The sequence below is a fragment of the Podarcis liolepis genome (assembly GCF_965112155.1).
Source record: "Podarcis liolepis genome assembly, chromosome: 14".
In the NCBI taxonomy this organism is placed as follows: domain Eukaryota; kingdom Metazoa; phylum Chordata; class Lepidosauria; order Squamata; family Lacertidae; genus Podarcis; species Podarcis liolepis.
Window position 1 is genome coordinate 42964243 of NC_139569.1, and position 23265 is coordinate 42987507.

Sequence of the window (23265 nt, forward strand, 5' to 3'; positions counted from 1 at the left end):
GGGCCCAGAAGCAAAGCAGCAACCAATTATTACTGTCTGCATTGCTATGTGTTTCTTTTCCCTGTATTCCCACTGTTTGTCATTCCACACACCCCCCCCCCCCAAAAAATGTGTATGTCTACCTGTAACACTTCATGGATCCGGTGATGTGAACCGCAGTCCACAAATGCTTGTGCCACAATAAATTTGTTGGCCTTGAAGGTGCCACAAGGCTCTCTGGATACTGTTTAACATACACCTCTGATCCTGATCTTTGAAAACTCATAAAGAAGCCTAAAAATATATTTTTTCACTTCTCAAACATGTGTGTATGTCTGTGTATGCACGCACATTTCTGCTCTTCACAAGATAGACGATAAAAGGTGAACTGTGGCTAAACTGATATCTCATGCCCTGCAGCTCAGGAAAGATGAAACTGCTCTGTGCAGAAGGGAGGAATGTGGGGGTGGTGATTTAGCTATTATGCTCGCTTGCTGCTGCAACGGGTCTGAATTTTGCCAAGGGAAAACCCATTCTTTGCAACAACTTGCTTTTCTATACTGTCTGCAGATGGAGTCTTTCTCCAGAAAGCTCACCAGATTGGCTGAGGTTCCCAGATTCCGCCTTAACAGCCTTCCCCCTTAAAAAATAAATAAATCGCCTAACAGATGAAACAATGCTGTTCTCACTCTCCAGCCTTCGTGATTGAGAAGCCAAGCTGCTGCACGTCATAAATGTGAATCATATGCCTTGCACATCACTTAAACAGATGCCGCTTGCAGAATAGAGATATAGATCACCGTCAACGCTCTTGACCTTTTCCTCTGCTTGGAATGGGCACAGGGGCGTTCTGTGGGTGGAGATTTTGTATGCATGCAATTCCGGAGGCAGGAATCCCCTGCCTGTAGATTTCAAGGCTTGCTGCTGGCTCGGATAGAGCAGCTTTATCCAACAGGCTGGGCTGGACTAGGGAGCGGCGTGTAGGTCCAGGTGGTGCACGCATGCTCCCACATCCGCAGCCCCCCTCCTTCCCATTCTCCTCCCCGATCTCCTCCCCTTCTTTCTCCTCCCACCCCTGTCCGGAGCTTTCAGCGGGGAAAGGACCTCGCTCGCCTATCGATCAGGGCAAGGGAAGAAGAGGAGGAGGCTGAGCAATAAGGGCTCGAGCCTTATCCCGGAGCAGTGAGCTGCAGCTGCGGCTCCTGTGATTTCAGCACCAAGAGTGCTGGACAGCTCCCATTGCGGCGGGCGAGGTACCGCTGCCAGTTGGGTTCAGTCTAGGTCCGCCAAGGGAGGCATAGACACACAAAGCCTGCTGGAAAGAAGGGAGGGAAGCATTTTTTTATCTTGCTGAAGCAGCCAGGGGATCCTCTCCTCTCTGGTTTTGCGGCAAACCTTTCTCCAAAGCCAAGGTCAGAGCAGCAAAGAAGACCTAACACACGGGAGGATGCTTCTCAAGCTGTCTTTATTGATACCGGTGCTGGCACTGATTGTAGGCCAGGCACATGGATTCCCCAAGCCCGAGGGCACTAGAGGAGGTAGGTACTTTAAAAGGTATAAGGTATAGCACCTATTTTGAAAGGCGCAGCCCCTATTTTGAAACTTCCCAGTGTTGGGTAGGTTGGTCATCTCTACTGATCATTCATTCCTGCATAGCTGTGAGAATTGGGACACTTTATTTTATTTTATTTAACCAAGTTGATCCAGTTTCCTCTAGTGACTATTGACATATTACATGCCATTCTGTTTTGAAATCACTGCCAAGGGTCATAGCTGAACAAGGTGCATAAGTGTGCCAAGGTAAAAAGCAAAATGGCATATTTCTCTTCCACCCACCCACCCCCACCCCGGATAATTGGAAGGAAATGAATGTTTATTCTCTTTTTTTTATGCTAGATTTTCTTCATTCTGGAGTGTATTCTGAGCCAGCCTGATCTGTAGTGCAGCAGTTTTCCACGTCTCTCTTTGTGGGGATTGCTCTGAATGTCATAAAATCTTTTAAGCTCTTGATTATTCCAATCCGATTAGATTACTGCTATTTTAGTCCAGCGCTTATGTGAGGTTTTTCTTTTTTATGCGTGTGTGTGTGTTGGTTTTCTGCTTGAGAAAATGTAGGAACAGTCCAGCGTGAAGGAGATATTCAAGGCTAATTTCCTAAACAAAGGCAGGAACCAGGCAAACTGTACCCTCCTTCCTTTCTGTGACGTACAATGTAATCCTAAGCATATTTCCTCAGAAGTTCAATGGGGTTTACGGTACCTCCTGAAAAGTATGCATAGGATTACAGATTTAGCTTCAGCATCTTCAATATTTATATCCCAGGAACTGATGTTTAAATACATGCAGGGTATTAAGGGTAGATTGTTTAATACTATAACTTGTTTATTGTTTGTTTGTGTGTGTGTGTGTGTGTGTGTGTGTGTGTGTGAGAGAGAGAGAGAGAGAGAGAGAGAGAGAGAGAGAGAGAGACTGCATACCACAATTATATGTATATGTGTGTCTCTTTTCTAGATAAAGCTTTACACAACAGAGAATTAAGTGTAGAGAGACCACTAGAAGAACAGGTAGGTAAAACCAGTGTCTATTTATTTATTAAATGTCTATCCTGCCCTTCTGGCCAAAGGAGCCCAGGATGGTGAACACTCAAATGATAAAACAAGAGAATGAAAAATTAAATAAAATAATAAAAATAAAAACTATTCTAAAGACATGTAAAATACAAACTCTCTTTGAAGTTGTTGCAGATAGCCCTGCTTTTAATTGTCAGAAGAGTCCCAACAATTTGATGAGATGAATGGAAGAATGGTAGGCCATGTGAGCTGTTGTAAGACTGGGGGGGGGGGGTGGAGGGAATGAAGTCTCATGTTGCCATAAAGATTAATAACTATCCCAACTAACTTGTACAAATATACTTGGTTGTAAGCCCACAGAGTTCAATGGCTCTTACACCCAAGCAAGTCATTGCAGCCTTATTTGTGGTGTGAGCTTTCAGCAGGTAAGAAATGTAACAGTGCAATCCTAACCACGTCTACTCAGAAGTAAGTTTTACTGAATCAAATGGGGCTTACTCCCAGCTAAGTGGGGTGAGGATGGCAGGTTAATTCATTGGAGGAATGAATCTGATAAAGTAGACTCTTGGTGTGCTAAAAGCTCGTGACATAATAACTGTGCTAGTCTTCTGAAGGTGTCCTAGGATTCTTGAATGTTTTGCAGGCTAGCTAGAGTTCAAGAAGAAAATCATTTAACTAGTCAAACAAGAACATCTTTCCAGAGCTCACTTCTAGCCCAGCCAGTGTCTTCTGTCATGACAACTTACAAATTATTCAGTAGACACATATAGCAGGGAAATCCAATAGTGTGCCATTCTTTTTCACTTACCCTGAGAATTTGTCTCGTACAGGGCATATTTACTCAGAGGTAAGTCCCACTGTGATCAACATGGCTTACTTAGATTCATAGAATTGCAGAGTGGGAAAGCACCCCTACGGCCATCTAGTCCTAAGCAACATGAAAAGCTCCAGAGCACCCTGAACGCAATAATTTATATCTTGGCTTCACTCTGTATTGATTTCAGATGCTTGTAACCTCTGGATATGCAATGTCTTAACAGCATATAAGGGAGGTGGGGGGATTCTTTCAAGAACTGTTACCTTCCAGCCTTCATAGCCTCTTCCAGCCATGTGAATTTAGTGTCATGTTCCTTCTTTAAAGAGACATAAACGAGGTTATAAATAAAAGTATTTCTGAGCACAAGGTGCCTAATCTCCCACCAGGCTGATCAAGTGTAGTCTTGTCTCCAAGGACTAGAGTTTCCTACCCAGATGGAAGCAATAGATCTTAAAGCCTGATGGCTTTCTTTTATTTATTACACACACAATTTATTTCATTTATATCCCACCTTCCATCCGAGGAGCTCAAGGTGGCGTACATGGTTCCCCCCTCCCCATTTTATCCTCACAACCATCCTGCTGTTAGGCTAAGAGACAGCGATTGACCGACCCAAGGTCACCCAGTGATCTTCATAGCTGTGAGGGGTCTAGGTCCCCAGTCTCATATGCCTCAGTACAACCACTCTGGCCACTACCCCACAATGGCTCCCTGTCTCTCACTCTCCCTGTTCCAGCTTGCATTCGAAGCACAGTCGTACCTTGGTTTTTGAATAGCTTAGTTCTCAAACGTTTTGGCTCCTGAATGCCACAAACCCAGAAGTGAGTGTTCCGGTTTGCGAACTATTTTTGGAAGCCAAATGTCTGATGGGGCTCCTGCGGCTTCCGATTGGCTGCAGGAGCTTCCTGCAGCCAATCAGAAGCCGTGCTTTGGTTTCTGAACATTTTGGAAGTTGAACGGACTTTCGGAACAGATTCCGTTCAACTTCTGAGGTACGACTGCATCTTATAAAAGTCACAGTTCATTTTCAAGCCTATCGGTATATTACACCCAGAGCCTTTAAAAATGGACAAGCTGTGTTCCTGTCTAGTCCTGCAAACCCCTCCCACAGAGCAAAACCTGGTCCGTGGTATACTAACCACCCTTTGAACCGAACAGCAAGGTCATTTTAAGAGTGAAAGTATGCAGGATTTATGGAAGAGATTATAGAGCCACATTTGGGGGCGGAGAGGTGGAACAGAAGAACAGATATATATTCTTACAAGAGATCCTTGAATTTTCAGAACTGGCCCCCTTTCTCTCCTTCTCATTCCCAGATACGTTTTACCCAAATGTCAAACCTGGTCATGATGCCTTCTCTTATGATTATCAAGGTTATTCCCACCTGTTCCCATCTGAACATACCCACTTTCCAGATCGCAGGAACTCCTCAAATTACCAAACCTCTAATAATAGTTTTATACTTATATCCCAGCCTCAAATGTGACTTATCTCTAGTTATTGTACCCTCCTAAGTTCTGGTTTTTGTGTTCCCTCCTAAGTTCTTTGTGCCTTCTTATACCTTTCTAGCCACTGTACTTAAACTTAAATGTTATGTGACCTTTGATGTATGCCAGTGGCGGCTAGCTCTTTGGGGGGCAGATTGAGGGCTACAGTGACCCACACCCAAGCCTCCAAGGGCTGCATATCACGGTAGGCATAGAGAGCGAAAGTGGGTGTGGCAAAAGCTGCAGTTCTCAAGGCTGCCTTCCAAAAGGCTTTCCCATCAGCTGTGGAATATTGTTTAAAATCATTTTTTAATCACTCGATCTTCATCATTAAAAATTAGCAACAAACAAATCCCCCAACATGTTTTTTAAATAAAAATTTAAAAATGGACAAATTTGATGCCAAACACACACAAAACCCTTTGGTATCAAAACACCACCGGGGTGTGTCGGACTATTGTTGTTGCTTAGTCGTTTAGATGTGTCCGACTCTTCGTGACCCCATGGACCAGAGCACGCCAGGCCCTCCTGTCTTCCACTGCCTCCTGCAGTTTGGTCAAACTCATGCTGGTAGCTTCGAGAACACTGTCCAACCATCTCATCCTCTGCTGCCCCCTTCTCCTTGTGCCCTCCATCTTTCCCAACATCAGGGTCTTTTCCAGGGAGTCTTCTCTTCTCATGAGGTGGCCAAAGTATTGGAGCCTTAGCTTCACGATCTGTCCTTCCAGTGAGCACTCAGGGCTGATTTCCTTAAGAATGGATAGGTTTGATCTTCTTGCAGTCCATGGGACTCTCAAGAGTCTCCTCCAGCACCATAATTCAAAAGCATCAATTCTTCAGCAATCAGCCTTCTTTATGGTCCAGCTCTCACTTCCATACATCACTAGTGGGAAAACCATAGCTTTAACTATACGGACCTTTGTTGGCAAGGTGATGTCTCGCAGCAGTCAATAAAAATATGCCATTTGACATGTTTATTCAGAAGGACGTCCTACTGTATTCCATGAGATTCACTCCCACGAAAGTGTGCAGAGGGTTGCAGCCCTCCCACTCCAAGTCAATTTTCAAAAAAGAGCAGCTTCCCACAAAAGAAAGGAAATTCTCCATGAAAAGAGCACAAATTGGCATTAAAGGGTCTAGTCCAGAATCTTTTATTTAGGGAAATGCTTTCATCACCTCCTGGGAAAAGGACAAATGATGCTGTGGTGGGAAGTGGAAGGGCTGTGGCTCAATGGGAGAGCATCTGCTATGCATGCAGAAGGTCTCAGGTTTGATTCCTGTCATCTCCAAGTAAGGCTGGGAATGTTCCCAGCCTGAGACCTTGGAGAGCCACTGCCAGGCAGTGCTAAGCTAGAAGGACTCAGCGTCAGGCAGCTTTGCACATTCCAATAGGTTAAAAGAAATAGATTGGAGGAAAAGAGTCTGGCATTTGCCTCCTAGGATGGGTCATAAGGAAAGGGTTAAAATGGGTGTGATGTGATTGGCCAGTGAGAATGCAAGGGGGGAGTAAAAGTTAGAGTGGGAGGTTTTGAAAGTCAGTTGAGGTTTGGGAGTTGAGAGTTGAGTTTTGGGAGTTGGAGAAGGAAAGGGGAGGATTAGGTGTGGGTTTGTAGAGTTGTATTGTGAGAGAGTGAGAGGAATTGTCAGGTGGAGTCAGAGAGATAGTTGGGAATAATCAGTTGGGAGTTGTTAGGAACTAAGATTAAGAAACTGACAAGAGAAAAATAAACTGTAACCATAAGCTTGTTCCTGCATTTAAAAATAAACTTGATTATTTGTTAATGTTAACAACTGTCTGGACTCCGTGTGTCCCCGTGAGAAGCGGGGTGGTGGCAGCGAAGAAAGCAATCACAGTGGTGGCACAGGGTCAATAGACTGTCAAATGTCCGGGGGCCCTGTGTGATTGCCACAAAGAGCTACACACGATTCATTCCAGTGCAACAGAGACGGTGTGTTCATATATCCATAAACTATCTTTCTCCCCAAAACAGATTGCTGAGGCAGAGACGGATAAAATGAAAAAGCCAGCCTCTACAGGTATATTTCATGCTTCTTCCCCTTATTCATTGCACACACATACTGCTGATTGTTCAGAGGTATGAGATGGTTTATTGGGCATCTGTGCTGTACGTCTTCCAGACAACAAGCCGGAATTCAGAAATTACTCATTTGCTGACGACCTGAACCTGCTCAAATTGGCAGCAGAAAAAGAGAGGAAGGAGAAGGAAAGGGAATCAATCAGGAGCTCACTGTATGACCAACAGCTTGCCCTCGAGGATACAGATTCCACCAAGAGCCGGAGGCTGGTTGATGATTATGACTCCACTAAAAGCAGCCCGGACTATAAATATCAAGGTAATTCATTAGGCTTCATACACCAAGCTTGTGTTTTGAGTGTATAATGCATATAGGGCCTCTCCGGATGTCCATTTCATTCATTCTTCTTTGTGCTCATGATGCTGTTGGGGCAATACTATTTTCAATACTATTTGCACACAGTCCTCTGACTGGAAGTTGAGCATTTAGGGAGCAATCCAGCGCTCAAGAAGGTGATGCAAAGCAAACCAGTGCAAATGAAGCCGGTGTGAAGTTGTGCCAGATCCAAACCCAGCTCAGCAGCAGGGCTTCTGGTCTGCCTAAGCCTGGCAGAAGGGAAACAAGCCTTTAAAACCACAGAGGCCACATAACACTGGTCCTGAAAGACCTACATTGGCTCCCAGTACATTTCCGAGCACAATTCAAAGTGTTGGTGCTGACCTTTAAAGCCCTAAACGGCCTCGGTCCAGTATATCTGAAGGAGCATCTCCACCCCCATCGTTCTACCCGGACACTGAGGTCCAGCACTGAGGGCCTTCTGGCAGTTCCCTCATTGCGAGAAGCCAAGTTACAGGGAACCAGGCAGAGGGCCTTCTTGGTAGTGGCGCCCGCCCTGTGGAACGCCCTCCCACCAGATGTCAAAGAGAACAACAACTACCAGGCTTTTAGAAGACACCTGAAGGCAGCCCTGTTTCGGGAAGCTTTTAATGTTTGATGTATTATAGTATTTTAATATTCTTTTGGAAGCCGCCCAGAGTGGCTGGGGAAGCCCAGCCAGATGGGCGGGGTATAAATAAATTATTATTATTATTATTATTATTATTATTATTATTATTATTATTATTATTATTAAAAGAGTGTCTCACACTGGGTTGCTGGATCACATGACCAAGCTGAAGAGGCTTAGGATCCAGCCTAAGTCTTCCCTCTCTAAGCCTGCTTCCTTTGGGGGGACTTAAACAGGCCTTGGCCAGCTTTGCCTGTGTATCTTTCGCTAAACTGGAGCTGGGGACTTGATGCTGGCAGAACTAGAGATCCCTTGCATCCTGAACCAGCAAATCTTGCCATATTATGTATTGACCCCTTAGCGTTACCACTCTGCAGTGGAACACTGTTCACTGCAGAGATGCAGCAGGCATCCTCACTTTCGACTTTTAGGTGCCGCTTGAAGACTTTTTTTAATGCCAACAGGACTTTACAGCTGATTAATTTTTATTTTTGATTAGCCAGTCAGCTGAATGATTATTTGTGGATGTGTGTGGATGTGTGTGTAGAAAGAAAGAAAGAAAGAAAGAAAGAAAGAAAGAAAGAAAGAAAGAAAGAAAGAAAGAAAGTTTTATGTTTTAACATTGTGCACCACCCTGATATTTTATGATATGGCAGGAAAAACATAGTTTCATAAAGCAAATAAATAAATTGGGGTACTCAGCCCATGAAAATGCCCAGCGACACCTGACCTTAGTACTGCGTAGACAGAGAGTCATTTGCAGGATGCCACGTATAATATGGTTTCACGTGGGAGAGGACATAAACGACATAAACAATGCAAAGCACAGCAAAGTATATCACACAGAAACAGCCTATGAGAAAACCCTAGAATCATATTGATGTGAACAAAGCAGTTCATTCATTTATGGTTTAGCCTTCTATCCTTTGGGACTGGTGTCATGGGGGGGGGGGGGTTGTCAGATCAACACTTGAAGTAAAATTGGGGAGGTTCAGTCCAAGCAAACTTTAAGACGCCTTGGTCTTGGCTGTTGTAAATTCATATGCAGAAGCCAGGCAAGTCTGCAAGCACAGTTTGATGCAGGAATAACATCCCAGTCATTGCCAGATCCCAGCCTGTCTTCATGGATGGCTTCCAAATGCAAAGTAATCTTCATATGCTAGCGGAACTATAGATGGCACAAAACGGACCTCTTCCAGTGCATCATTATTCCATAAACACTCTTCTTGTCTTATTGCATACTGTGAATTTGCCATTATGTTTTGCCAATATATTAAGACAATGTTGACAACACAAAATACCATATATGATAAAAGCAATCTCAGTTCTCTGGATGCTTATGTAGTTATTCAAATAACACCCATGCATAAGAGTAGAAAGTACCAGCAGGTTCGGGAGAACTCTAAGCTTTGTAAAGGTAAAGGGACCCCTGACCATTTGGTCCAGTCGTGGCCGACTCTGGGGTTGTGATGCTCATCTAGCTTTACTGGTCGAGTGAGCCGGCATACAGCTTCTGGGTCATGTGGCCAGCATGACTAAGCTGCTTCTGGCGAACCAGAGCAGCACATGTAAACACCGTTTACCTTTCCGCCGGAACAGTACCTATTTATCTCCATGCACTTTGATGTGCTTTAGAACGGCTAGGTTGGCAGGAGCAGGGACCGAGCTACGGGAGCTCACCCCGTCGCGGGGATTCAAACCGCTGACCTTCTGATCAGCAAGCCCTAGGCTCTGTGGTTTAACCCACAGCACCGCCCACGTCTCACAAAGCTTTGTGGATGCACCCAAAAAACCCCGTAGAAAAAACACCCAAGAGGAAGGATGCTAAAAACAGCTCAATGGGAGCATACTCAGAAGCCTTAGAATGCTGGCTTGCTGTTGAAATAGAGAGGAACGTAAGACAGGGAGGAAGGAGTGGAACATCCTGAAGAGAAGTGCTCTTCATGGCAACATTTTATCACAGGCTCCTCTTGGGCACAGTTACCTCATTTATCTATGACGGTTGTCTATGGAGTTCCAGTTTATGTATACTGCTCCCTTCGCAGCCATAGAACGGGCTCTGTTTGCATAGTTTTGGAATGTGCGAATTTGGTAAATGTGAATTTAAATGTGGACTGAATCCAATTTCTTCCCCTTCCCAGCTGACTGCAAATAGAATTAATTGAGTAACCCTACAGTTCTAATTATTTGAGAGACAATGAATCTCTTGATATTATTCATGCTTATATCCTTTTCTGCCATGTCCCCTTAGACTTGTGTGGGTGTTTGTTTTGACAGCTAAAAAGCCCTTATTTCTTAAGACTTTTTTCAGTTGATGGATGGGCTTCATCAAGCAGAAAGCACAAACCCATGTTGATAGATGGTAGCATGAGATTTTCTGCACCCACACCATTAATTTTACTGTGCCAGACCTGAGCATCTAGCAGTCCTCTGTATTTGCAAAGTTGACAAATGGTGGGCGTCAGAACAGGCCATCAACACTGCGGTGTTTCTCCCACCATCAGTCATTTTCTCATACCGGAAAGTATCTAGAATAACATTGTCCAGTTTCACCTAATTTTTTTACCCATGCAAAAGATAAACTCATCAAACGTAGTAGAGTAGAGCATCACTTGGTCAACCTGTGATACTTTCAGATGATCCAGATGGACTCCACCAACTTGATGGTACACCATTAACAGCTGAAGACATCGTTCAGAAGATTGCCATGAGGATATACGAGGAAAATGACAGAGGAGTCTTTGACAAGATCGTTTCCAAGCTTCTAAATCTGGGACTCGTAAGTTTTCTGGGCACCAGTTCATTTATGCTATTATGCCTGGTTTTCCCCCTTTCTTATTTTAGTCTTAGCTGCTATTTTTAAAAAAGCACTGAATGAATAGTTTGATCCTGAAACAAATGGATGTTCTTTTGAAGCAGAGCTTGAGCTCTGAGCACTGGTTTCAATTTGCATCAATCTCACCCTGCAGTTAAACTGGCTATTTGAAGCTTAGCCATGCAATGCAAGATGCCAAGTTCTTGAAAGGTTTTATAATGGGCAAATAAGCCCAGAAGGAGAGGGGCTGGGAACACACGAATGTGAGAAACAGGCCCTGTAAAGGTCCTACCCTCAACCAAGGCTGCAGATTACAGAGTGACTTGCAATATATATAAAAAAGAATAATCTGCAGGGCAAATATTACTGGATATAAGGCATAGCACTATTGACTTCAATAAAACCAGGCTATTTAAACCAGCTGAGCTGAAGTCTAAATTGATTTGCTTTGCTTATCATTGCTGAAATATGATGCCAAAGGACTTTATTCAGAGAGGTGGCAGGCTGGTTTTTTTCACCTCCTGAAGCTCTGACTGTCCTTACGAATTCTTGTGGCAGATGTTCAGCATCGTCTTAAGCCAATGGTAGTGCTTCAAACTGCGCAATTAAACCATCAGCTGCATCAAACTAGACACTATTGATTTCCAAGGGAAACCTGCAAATTCAATTTGAAATGGATGTTCCAGTCTCCCTAATTCATTCTTCAGATGTCCCTGCGTGAAACAACTTGCAGACCTGAAGGGAGATGGATAATTTAGACTCTCCTTGTCTTTTCCAGATCACAGAAAGCCAGGCCTACACACTGGAGGATGAGGTGGCTGAAGTCTTGCAGCAGCTGATTGCTAATGAAGCAAACGATCGTGAAAAGACATCTGAAGATCTTGGTGACATTCCAACCAGAGCAGAGAGTAATCCCAATGAAAAACAGGAGGAAAACATGGTAATTCCTATCAGTTTCATCCCACTTCCTGGAAAGGCCCCCCCATTGATCTTTGCTTTGGGGGAACGTGACTTCTATATTGAGCAAATTAGAGAGGTGCTATTATCATTGTCGATATATCAAGTATTTGTAGGAATCTAAAAACCTGCCGGTTTTGTTCCTCTAGTCCAGCCTTCTGCTTAATACAGTGGCCAGTCAGGTGCCTCTGAGCACTCACAACCTGTGCGTGAAAGTGAGGGTGGGTCCCTGGAGTTTATCGCCAACCTTTGGAATTAAGGAACCTGCTAAGGAGAAGGAGGGACGCAGGTGGTGCTGTGGGTTAAACCACAGAGCCAAGGGCTTGCTGATCGGCAGTTCGAATCCCCACGGCGGGGTGAGCTCCCATTGCTCGTTCCCTGCTCCTGCCAACCTAGCAGTTCGAAAGCACGCCAGTGCAAGTAGATAAATAGGTACCGCTCCAGCAGGAAGGTAAAGAGCATTTCTGTCCACTGCTCTGGTTCGCCAAAAGCTACTTAGTCATGCTGGCCACATGACCTGGAAACTGTACGACGGCTCCCTCGGCCAATAAAGCGAGATGAGCGCCGCAACCCCAGAGTCGGCCACGACTGGACCTAACGGTCAGGAGTCACTTTACCTTTACCTTTAAGGAGAAGGAAGCTGACAGCCAGATGGGCTTTCCTTCTTACTTGCAACCAGTCCAGAGAGTGGTCCTGACTGTCAGCTTCCTCCTCCTTAACGGTGCCCTTGTAAAACTCAGCAGGAAGGAGGAAGGATGGGGACAAAATTAGAATGAGTTGGCTTTGCCTGTTCTTTGCTCTGGCTCCCTCTACTGTTGGCCTCCCTGCCTTCCACCCTATCAGTCTCAATGGGCACCAGCCACCACTGGGCATCCATATTTACACACTTCTGTTGTTAATGTCTTACATGGAGGCTACGAAAAATACTGATCAAGATGACACACTGGATAACACCTGGACTTCCTCCAACATCTTGGAAAGAAGAAACGAACTGCCTCCCGAGGATAATTTTGAAGATCTCCAGTATTTCCCTAACTTTTATGAACTACTGAAGAGTCTCAACACAGGTGAGTCTCATACAGGTTGAAATATTTTCTGACGCTTGGTTTTCTGGAACACTAACTGCCTATACGCTGATGTGAATGTGTGTGTTTTTTTAATAAAAAAGGATGGTAGAGACCCATCAGGGCCATAGCATTTCCAAGGCTTGCAAAACTGTGTAAGGGGGTGAAGCAAGTCCCCTGATTCAGGCAGCACATGGGGCAGAGGGGAAGTGATGAAGGTAGGAACTTGATGTCTGAATGGTGCGGCAAGACCTTTTAAGTGATGGCACCCTTACCCTGTATTAGGGCTGTGTTTCCGGCAGCAAAATGCCTTTCTCTGGCTAGGGATGGGGGAGAATTTCAATTCCATTGCATTTAAAGCTGAACCTACCTGAAAGAATATATGGATAAAAGCACACCCAGCCTTTGAAATTCACTCTTCTCTGAATTTTGCAGTGCAGTTCTCCAGCCAACTAAGATGTTACCAAACTGCATATGCCAGGATAAAATCTGCATTAAAATGCATGTATTCATGAAGATGTGAGGGACACGGGTGGCGCTGTGGGTTAAACCACAGAGCCTAGGACTTGCTGATCAGAAGGTCGGAGGTTCGAATCCCCGTGATGGGGTGAGCTCCCGTTGCTTGGTCCCTGCTCCTGCCAACCTAGCAGTTCGAAAGCACGTCAAATTGCAAATAGATAAATAGGTACCACTCCAGCGGGAAGGTAAACGGCATTTCCGTGGGCTGCTCTGGTTCGCCAGAAGCGGCGTAGTCATGCTGGCCACATGACCCGGAAGCTGTACGCCGGCTCCCTCAGCCAATAAAGCGAGATGAGCGCCGCAACCCAGAGTCGGTCACGACTGGACCTAATGGTCAGGGGTCCCTTTACCCTTTACCTTTATTCATGAAGATAACCCCCCAAAATGCTTTTTAATTAGGGGAAATAGCTGTACAAATTTTTGAATACTAGTGTTCTAGCACCACTGAATATCACTTCTAGGCTATCCCAGATGTTCCAAACCTGGCAAACAGTCCATATGAGCCCATTGAGGGGACATTGATGTTTGCCCTCCTGCACTCGCAGCCCTGCCCTCACAATCTCCGCAGCATATCATCGTTAAGATTATGCAACAGAATCAGCCACTTATTCCTTATCCCTGGGCCAAAGTGCCTCCAGCGGCCAACCTAGAAGAGCAGCACTTTGAACCTTTGCATAATTCAGCAGGGAAGTTTTTGTCACTTGTATGTCACCGCTCCTCCATCCCATGCGCACAGCTCTCTTGCTTTTGTCCCGTCAGCCCGCATCAAGCCAGGATGCAGAAGAGGCTTCTGGAATTGCAATGTATGCAGAAATGGGAAGCGGTGCCTTTTCTCTCTCTCTTTAAAACAAGTGGCTGTGGCAGCTCTGAAGCTCTTCTAGCGAGGTCCCCTGCCAAGGCTGAGTGGTTTTCCCCACCTCTCACCACTTGATGACAGGCTACTCAGCTCTGTATTAATGTGCCCTTCAGTCATCTTACACGCAGGTGGCTTCCTGCATAGCTGTCCCTGCCAGGGTAGGCAAATTTCATGCTGCTAATGCAAATGTATATGTCATAGGACTTTGTTCAGTCTGCATTTTTAATCAAGCCGGCCTGATTTGCACTTCCTGGAGGAATCACTGGGCCGGAAAGAAGCTACCCTTCAGTTTTTGCACTTCTCTAAATTTCGCAAAACGGTTATTGGCTAAAACAAACACAGAGAGAGAGAGAGAGAGAGCACAAAAATATGTCATAATTTTATAAAAGTCATAATTTTTAATGCTGAAATGCATACGACATGTTATTTTATGGGAAAACATGCACACACAAAATACACTTTTAAAAAATAAATTAAAAGGATTACAGTAAGCTACAGAAATGGATGGAACAGACTTATGAACTATGTGAAAAACTGACTAACAAAAGATTCATCCATCCCTTTTGTATAGGTATAGTTGGGATGGGTGATCAGTCTGTTGCACAGAGAGCATCAGAGATATGGAAAGTCAGAGACAGCCTGTGTGGTATAGTGCTTAGAAGGCTGGAATAGGACCTGGAAAAGGAGGGTTCAAATCCCACTCGTTCACGAGGGTCTCCTGGGGCCTGTCACTGTCTCTCAGCCTTAACTGACCTGGCAGAGTTGTTATGGGGGTTAAAGAAGGAGGGGGAGAATGATGTACACCCCCTTGAGCTCCTCGGAGAAACTGGTGGGAGTTAGATGCAATGAAATAATAATAATAATAATAATAATAATAATAATAATAATAATAATAATAATATCTTTATTGTCATTGCCCCCATCGGGGACAACGAAATTACTTGACTGCTCCATAAAAACACTAATTAAACAATACAGTATAATACAGCAAGGGAGATTAGATGACTTTCAAAGTCCGGGCTTCCCATTCAGGGCCGCGATCGCTCTGGAGAAGAAGCTGTTCTTAAGACGGCTCGTTCTTGTCTTCATCGCCCTGTATCTCCGTCCCGACGGCAAGAGCTCGAAGAGACAGTGACCAGGATGCGATGGATCTTTTACTGTGTCCAGTGCCTTCCTATGGCACCTTGTGGCATAAATCTGCTCTAAGGTGGAGAGTGGGCAGCCAACAATGCTCTCTGCTGCCTTAACAACCCTGCACAACCCCATCCTGTCCCGGGTAGTACAGCTTCCGAACCACACACATAAGCCATAAGTGAGCACGCTCTCAATGGCACAGTGATAGAAGGCAAGCAGCAGTTTCTGCGGAAGATGGTTTTTCCTTAGTATTCTCAAAAAGTACAGTCTCTGCTGCGCCTTCTTCACAAGCCCCCTTGTGTGAATGAATGAATGAATGAATGATAGTGGATGAATGGATGGATGAATGATAGTGGGAAGGAAAGAAGAAAGGTAAAAGAGGGAAATGTGCATGCTATGTTACAGGTTTTATGACAAGCTACCGTTTCGCTCCCAGACCTCCTTTGTGATTTTAGTCCTTCTGATCTATAAAGTGCAACCCTATGGCTTACTCCATTGTAAAAGGGTGGGAGGTTGCAGTCTTACAGTGCTGCAGATTGCACCTTAGAGATTGCTGGAAGAGAAAGAAAAATAGGCATAAAAAGACAATTCCCTGAATGCCAATATCCACGTTTGGGGCAAGTACTCTTTGGTGAGAGAACCCCAGCAGAGATTTGAAATCACAAAATATGCAGCAGAGTAAAGCATGGAAATACAGGTTGTTAGACCTTTAAAATATGGCCTTCCAAGTTACTTCCAAAGTTTCCCGCTTCCCCTAGCATAAGAAAAAGACAGTCTGGTAAGTTGAAAATGGTTTACTTACAAACCCTTCAAAGGTCAGATTCCTGTGCTTTTGCATACAACAATCATGAAACACAGGTTAGTTCCAAAGTGGTGAAAGTTCCTAAATTATTTGTATCAGAACACAAGGATGGATAGTAGAAAGAAGCCATGCGGTTGGACTGTGGAGCAGCAGCAGAGTTCACAAACACTATTATTATGTGTTTTGTGTTTTTATCTTGTATTTTTATGCTGCAAACTGAGATCTACGAATGAAGGGTGGTATAGAAATTTAGTAAATAATAAAACAATACTAATATGGCATTAACCCCTTCATGCATTCATTAGACTTGAGCATCTTGGTTATTATATGAGGCTGGTTAGCCTATATAGATTACATTTACCTGAGAGCAAGTTCCATTGAACTGATTGGGACTTGTGTACACTCAGGGGTAAGCCCCATTCTTTTGAATTGAACATACTCACAAGTGAACATGTATACGACCACAGCCTTAAAGACTTTCTGAGCTGGGACCTAGATATCTTGGAATACTGGTCTTCTACTGATGGGTTGGGGTCCGAAGTGGGCTGTGTCCTGATCTGAAGTGGGCTACAGCAACAGATTGAATACTGTTGTCTTTTGGAGAGGAAGATAGAGCGAAGGGAGGCCAGCAGTAAAGGGAGACAGACCTCCTTTGTAGAAGAGGGTATTCCTATTTCAGAAGGTGCATTTATTAAAGTGCCATCTGCAAAAGGAACCAACAGGCTAAAGGCAGAGGAAGATCCCCTCCCTTAAACCAGATTGCCCCCAAGAGAAAAGTGGGAAGGTGGGCATGCATGACTAAAAAATTAAGAGGATCCCATGTTGAAAGTTGAAGTTAAAGGGGGAGCCCATCATGTCCCTAACTTTCCACAACCTGTGCACATGTTTACACCTGTGCATTCCTCATCAATACAGAGAAAGAAGCCAAAGAAAAAGAAACGCTCATAACGATCATGAAGACTTTGATAGACTTTGTGAAGATGATGGTGAAATATGGAACAATCACACCAGAAGAAGGTGTTTCGTACCTAGGTAAGAACACATTCCTAACTCCTTGTAACAACGTTGCTCCCAGTGCCAGATTTGGCGGTTCCCTCATTGTGAGAAGTGAGGTTACAGGGAACCAGACAGAGGGCCTTCTCGGTAGTGGCGCCTGCCCTGTGGAACGCCCTCCCATCAGATGTCAAGGAAATAAGCAGCTATCCTATTTTTAAAAGACATCTGAAGGCAGCCCTGTTTAGGGAAGTTTTTAATATTTAATGCTGTATTGTTTTTAACACTTGATTGGGAGCTGCCCAGAGTGGCTGGGGAAACTCAGCCAGGTGGGTGGGGTATAAATAAATAATAAGTTGTTGTTGTTGTTGTTGTTTTTGTTGTTGTTGTTGTTGTTGTTTTATTAACGTATAAGCTAAACAAGCTATAGCTTAGGGCCCCACTCTCTTGGGGGCCCCCAAAAAAAATTAAGGAAAAAAAGTTGGATGTATATTTCCAAAATATAACATAAAAAACAGTGTTTTGTGTTGTATAGGCTCCTATGATGCAAGTAATGGGCCCCGCCTGCTATTACTGGTTTGCTCATTTCTATATATAGGATACCTACATTCTGCATGTGCAAATGGCTTTAGATACCTATTAGGTCCATAAATTACCATATAATATATACTGAACACAAAAAACAGCGACAATTTGTTGTTGACAATGGACAGCTGGACAGATAAAGGGCCCCATTAACCTTCAGTAGCTTAGAGCCTCATCAAACCTAAATCTGGCCCTGGTTCCTCCCTTTTTGCCATGAATACTGGTGATTATACTATCATTTGCTCATCATCAGGGCTGGTTCCTGTAAAATCAGTGACCTTTTCATGGCAATTTATTGTAAGTAGTGCTGAGGTGCCGGGTTTCTCTGTTTTCGGTCATAGTGTGAAACGATTTCAACCGGAATGAGACTGAACCTGAACAGATGTTCGCCGTAAGCTGCTGTAAGGCTGTTCATTTCAGTGGCCTTTTACTTAGGGATGGGAGGTATTTGATTTTGTTTGCATTTCAGTGAGAAACTACCTAATTTGCACTGTTCGAACCTGTACATGAACAGAAACATATCAGTCCTTCAGAATCTGCACTACTTTCGTATTTTGTGATGCAGTTCTTCATCCAGAAAATGTGTACCAAAAAATGCAGCCTATTGTATGCAAAAATGTTTGTTTTGAGTCAAAACTGTATACTAAAATGTGTATATGAGAAGCTGATACCAAAATACTGACAAGTTTTCATGAGGATTTTAAAAAACTGAATTTATGACCAGAAAAAATGAGAAACAGAAAGAAACTGGAACTGACATATTCATTCATTTTTCTGATGCTCCATAACAACAGAGCATTTCCTGACTGCAAGGTTTCCAATAGGAAACCTATATTTCAGATCTTCTTTTCCTGCTATTACTCAATACATGTACAGTGGTACCTTGGGTTACCGACGCTTCAGGTTACATACGCTTCAGGTTGCAGACTCCGCTAACCCAGAAATATTACCTCAGGTTAAGAGCTTTGCTTCAGGATGAGAACAGAAATTGCATGGCAGCGGCACAGCGGGAGGCCCCATTAGCTAAAGTGGTGCTTCAGGTTAAGAACAGTTTTGGGTTAAGAACGGACCTCCAGAATGAATTAAGTTCTTAACCCGAGATACCACTGTATAAATTGAGCTACTGTCTCCAGTTCTTGGTGAATAGGACCTTGAAGTATTATGACATTTCCCTGTGATCAGTTTTAGTTCCCATTCAGTAGTAGCCCTTGAAGCCAGTGGTCATCAGAACTGCTTCTGATCACTTGCGTTTTCCAAACCCAACAGTTTGCCCTTAATGGGATCTAGATGGATTTGGAAACAAAGTTTTGGCCAGGGCTGGAAGTACACACTAGAAAGCATTCTGTGAGGCAGCCTGGTGGAGGCACATGGTGGGGAGGGGGTGGAATGAAATTCCTGCTGTCGCTGCATATATGGCAACATTTCCACACGCTTCAGTGGGCTCATTGGATTGCAACCCTTTTGGCAACTCAGAATGTTTGGGTGGTTAGAAACAGTGGCCAGGCTGCATGCTCCATCACTGGGGGCGGAGAGCAGGCAGGGCGTGACTGGCGCATGTCCCGGGGGCGTGGCGTACTCCTGGAGGCGTGGCACATCTCCCCCAGGGGCACGGCATGCGTCCCGGGGACGTGGCGTGCATCCTGGAGGCGTGGTGTACTGGCCACAGAGGCATGGCGTCCAGTGTTGTGGGAGGTCACGACGCATGTCTGGGGGGGTGGCCACAATGGTACCCCCCTCCCCAATGGTGCCAGGAGTGGTGCGCTCCCCCCGCCCGCCCCCCCGTTCCTCTGCCAGTGGGTGGAAAGCCACTTTGCAAGTACCCAGCAGATTCCAAACATCTGAACAGATACCCTGACGCATGATGCATCAGGGAGAAACAGTAGCATGATGTGATGTTAGATGGCTTCCTCCAAATGGTTAAAAAAAAATTGCAAGGGTTTAGACTGCAGTCTCGTGGGAGGAGGTTTCCTTGAAATCAACAAGAGTTGATTCTGAGCAGACATGGATTCTGAGCAGACTAAACCTCATCTTTTTGTACCATTCCTGTTCCTTGCCTTTTTTAGCCGTTCAGCTGCTTTGACGGTGTATGCCACCTCTTTGGCTACAGTAAGATCCAACCGATCAGGGGTCACACAGCCAGCATCATGCGGCCAATCAATTTGGCCATCGTGGAGCCAAATCAGAGTGACGGCTATGTTTTGTGCTCTCGCTTGAAGTACACAAACATCTCCCCCAGTCTTTCACAGGCCTCCTAAACTATCGATGAAAGGGGAAGGTGTGCCTTTTGCAGGAGCAAAGTTTTCAGCCCATGTTACTGTGAACTAGATGACTGGTGGTGGAATGTGTGAACCAAGTCTATTGAGAAGTACCATGTTGGAGGCTATGTGAGAGTTCTGTCTGTTGCTTGACCTGCAGTATACCGTTCTCATAGACAAGTCATTCCTAACTGTTAGAGTAGTCGGGTGATTATCATGATTCCTTTTATAAATTGCACTCCACACAAGTCTCCCAAGGCAATGCACAAGAGGAAGGTTAAAAACAACACAAATAACAGCAAAGAAAACAGAACAACAGCAGAAAATACAATACAATATAGACACACATGGCTGAGAACATGTCGCCCAGCCGGAAAGCTTGTTGAAATTTAAATGTCTTGGCAGGAATGCTATTCCACAGAACAGGTGTATCTATGTTGAAAGTCCTGCTCTGAGTGTGGAGTGGACTTCTGATATCTTGGGAACTTGCAAAGGAAGCTCTATCTCCCAGTAACAAATTGGCAGCCAGTGCAAATCCTACAAGGGATGTTGGTGGTAGTTTGTCCCAACATGCAACCAAACACAAGCCTCCAGACCAGGGGTCAGCAACCTTTTCCAGCCATTGGTCGGTCCACCATCCCTCAGACGATGTGGTAGACTGGACTATATGTTGAAAAAATATATATGAATGAATTCCTGTGCCCCACAAATAGCCCAGAGATGCATTTTAAATAAAAGCACACATTCTACTCATGTAAAAACATGCTGATTCCCGGACTGTCCACGGGCCGGATTGAGAAGGTGATTGGGCCGGATCCGGCCCCTGGGCCTTAGGTTGCCTACCTCTGCTCCAGACCAACCTCAAGGGTAGCCCCACAAAGAGCACATTGCAGTAATCAAACCCATGAGGCTACCAGCGCATGGAGAAGTGTGGTCAGCTATCTCCATCCAGGAATGGACGTAGCTGCCTTAGCAACCGGAACTGGTAAAAGGCTCTCTTAGCACCAAGGACACCTGTGCCTCCAGGAGCATCCCCAAACCGTGCACGATGAACATGCATGTGTGAGCCAGCCCCAAGAAAAACCTAGCCACAGCTGTGGCTCCGCTCTGCTCTGCTAGTTTGTGATGCTCAGGGCACGGTTGTTTGCTATCGAAGCAGTCAACTGTGGTGGAAGGAAAACACTCTCTCTCAAACGCTTCAAGTTGTTTCACCGCTGGGCTATATTTAGCAGCGCAGTTGAAAAGTGACTCTATTTTTTACCTTCAAAACGCTGATCTGATATTCTTCTCAAGAGGCTTAAGAAACCATGAGAATATGAGCTTGGTATAGCAGGGGGCAGGGGAGCAAAGTGCTTTGTTGCCAGAGCTGCTGTGATTTGTGAAAAGGTCTGATGTGTGCGTTTCCTTGGGAGCGTGGACTGCTGGGCAGAGAACTGTTGCTGTGGGGGTGAAGGGAAGCCCCACACAATACCTAGAGAATAATGTTGAAGAAGCACTGGCTTGAAAAGTAAACCACAAAAAGTGGATTATTTGCCAAAATCCATATCGGAGCAGGATTAACATCCAGGGGAATCACTCATATCTGCATTTTTTGATACAGTGGTACCTTGGGTTACATACGCTTCAGGTTACATACGCTTTAGGTTACAGACTCCGCTAACCCAGATATAGTACCTCTGGTTAAGAACTTTGCTTCAGGATGAGAACAGAAATCGCGCGGCGGCAGCGCGGCGGCAGCAGCAGGAGGCCCCATTAGCTAAAGTGGTGCTTCAGGTTAAGAACAGTTTCAGGTTAAGAACGGACCTCCGGAACGAATTAAGTACATAAGCAGAGGTACCACTGTACTGGAAAATACCATAGAGGGTGATGCAAGTCTGAGATCACTTCCCTTTTCTGCTATACTAAGGTGGCTGTCATGGGCCATTTTCCCCAGTTGGAGGTTGGGTGAACTAGGCCAGGAGTCCTGGAAAGTGAGAAATCTGTCGGGAAAGGCAAATGACCTCAGTGCTGGGAATCACTTGGGATAAGCAGTGATGGAGGTCACTAGAGGTGGCAGCTGCTTATGGCTCCACCAAAGATCAGGATTAGCAAACACTGACTGAGTGCAGCTCTCCAGGGCTTTAGGAAGACATCTCTCCTAGTCCTAACTGAAGATGCCAGGAATCAAACTTAGGACCTTTATGAAAAGCAGATGGTCTACCACTAAGCTACAATCGTTTCCTTATTTCTATTATTATTATTATTATTATTATTAATAATAATATTTATTATTATTATTATTATGCTGCCTTTCTTCCATAAATCCCAGGGCAGTTCACAACATGAAATGACAATATAAAAACCACAAAATACACAATAAAAATAAGAACAGCTGCAAACCAATAACTCCCCCCTCCCACAACACATTTAAAAGGGCATCAGATGTCAATAAGCCAAGGACCTGGTGGAAGAATGTTTTGCATGCATAATGAAGGTCATTCATGATACATTCCAGCCATTCACATGAGGCCAATAAACAGTAGGCAAGGCTATTGACATCAAGCCACATTCCAATCATGGGCAATGACCCAGTAAGTCTGTAAGGTTAGATCTGGGTATTTCCAAAGCAAACTAGATTCTCGGGGCTTAGAATTATTGGGGGCACTAGAGGTTGACAGGATGCCCCATTCGGTTAAGGGTCAGCCTGCTGAGAATCAGTACCTTCATCTTGGTTCTCTGTTGACAGACAGACAGACATGTCAGAGACAATGCAATCTATTTCTGACTTTGTCAAGCTCTTCTCTTTCAGGGGCAACTTTGTAATCAGCATGGATCTTTGCTGCTGCCTCCTGCAAGGGGTTCAGAGTATCACCCTTCACTTTTTATTGACTAGGGATAAGGACAAATCAACATAGGCACCACCCCTTTTACCTCTTATGAGATTATATGTAAGGAATCTGATGTAAACAACAAGCATAGCTCAGCAGCAGCAGCAGCAACCAACACATAGCTGTCAAGCGTCCCTTATTTGGCGGGACAGTCCCTTATCCCAGCTCCATGTCCCGCTGCTGTCCCTTATTGATGATGTCCCTTAAATAAGCTACTGAAGGTAATGGGACCCTTTCTATGTCCAGCTGTGCTTTGTCAACAACAAATTATTGCTGTTTTTTGTGTGTTGAATATATGCTATATGGTAATTTATGGACCTAATAGGTATCTAAAGCCATTTGCACTCGACAAAATATGTATTTTATCAAAGTAATTGTTGATCCCTTATTTTGGCTGCTGGTCCCTTATTTTCAAATCTGTAAGTTGAAAGCTATGAACCAGCAATATCTATGAAGTTAAACAAGACTATCTGGTTTTAGAACAGGCGCATTAAAACACCCCCTCTCCACTTTTAGGCTGAA

At 44.6% G+C, this 23265-nt stretch overlaps 1 protein-coding gene and 1 long non-coding RNA gene across 2 annotated transcripts in view; one reads left to right on the plus strand and one right to left on the minus strand.

The window, feature by feature from the left end:
- Positions 1–755: 755 nt before the first annotated feature.
- Positions 756–23265, plus strand: part of SCG3 (secretogranin III) — a 51807-nt gene continuing 29297 nt past the window's right edge. The window contains exons 1-8 of the mRNA XM_083475890.1: positions 756–1517; positions 2491–2543; positions 6845–6890; positions 6993–7208; positions 10533–10675; positions 11490–11651; positions 12582–12735; positions 16959–17075. Coding sequence (XP_083332016.1) covers positions 1427–1517; positions 2491–2543; positions 6845–6890; positions 6993–7208; positions 10533–10675; positions 11490–11651; positions 12582–12735; positions 16959–17075 — 982 coding nt within the window. The 5' untranslated portion in view covers positions 756–1426. The remainder of the gene's footprint in view (positions 1518–2490; positions 2544–6844; positions 6891–6992; positions 7209–10532; positions 10676–11489; positions 11652–12581; positions 12736–16958; positions 17076–23265) is intronic.
- The window catches only part of LOC310693687, a 65385-nt gene continuing 62207 nt past the window's right edge, over positions 20088–23265 (minus strand). Inside the window, exon 4 of the long non-coding RNA XR_014519328.1 lies at positions 20088–20539. This is a non-coding gene — a long non-coding RNA (uncharacterized lncRNA). The remainder of the gene's footprint in view (positions 20540–23265) is intronic.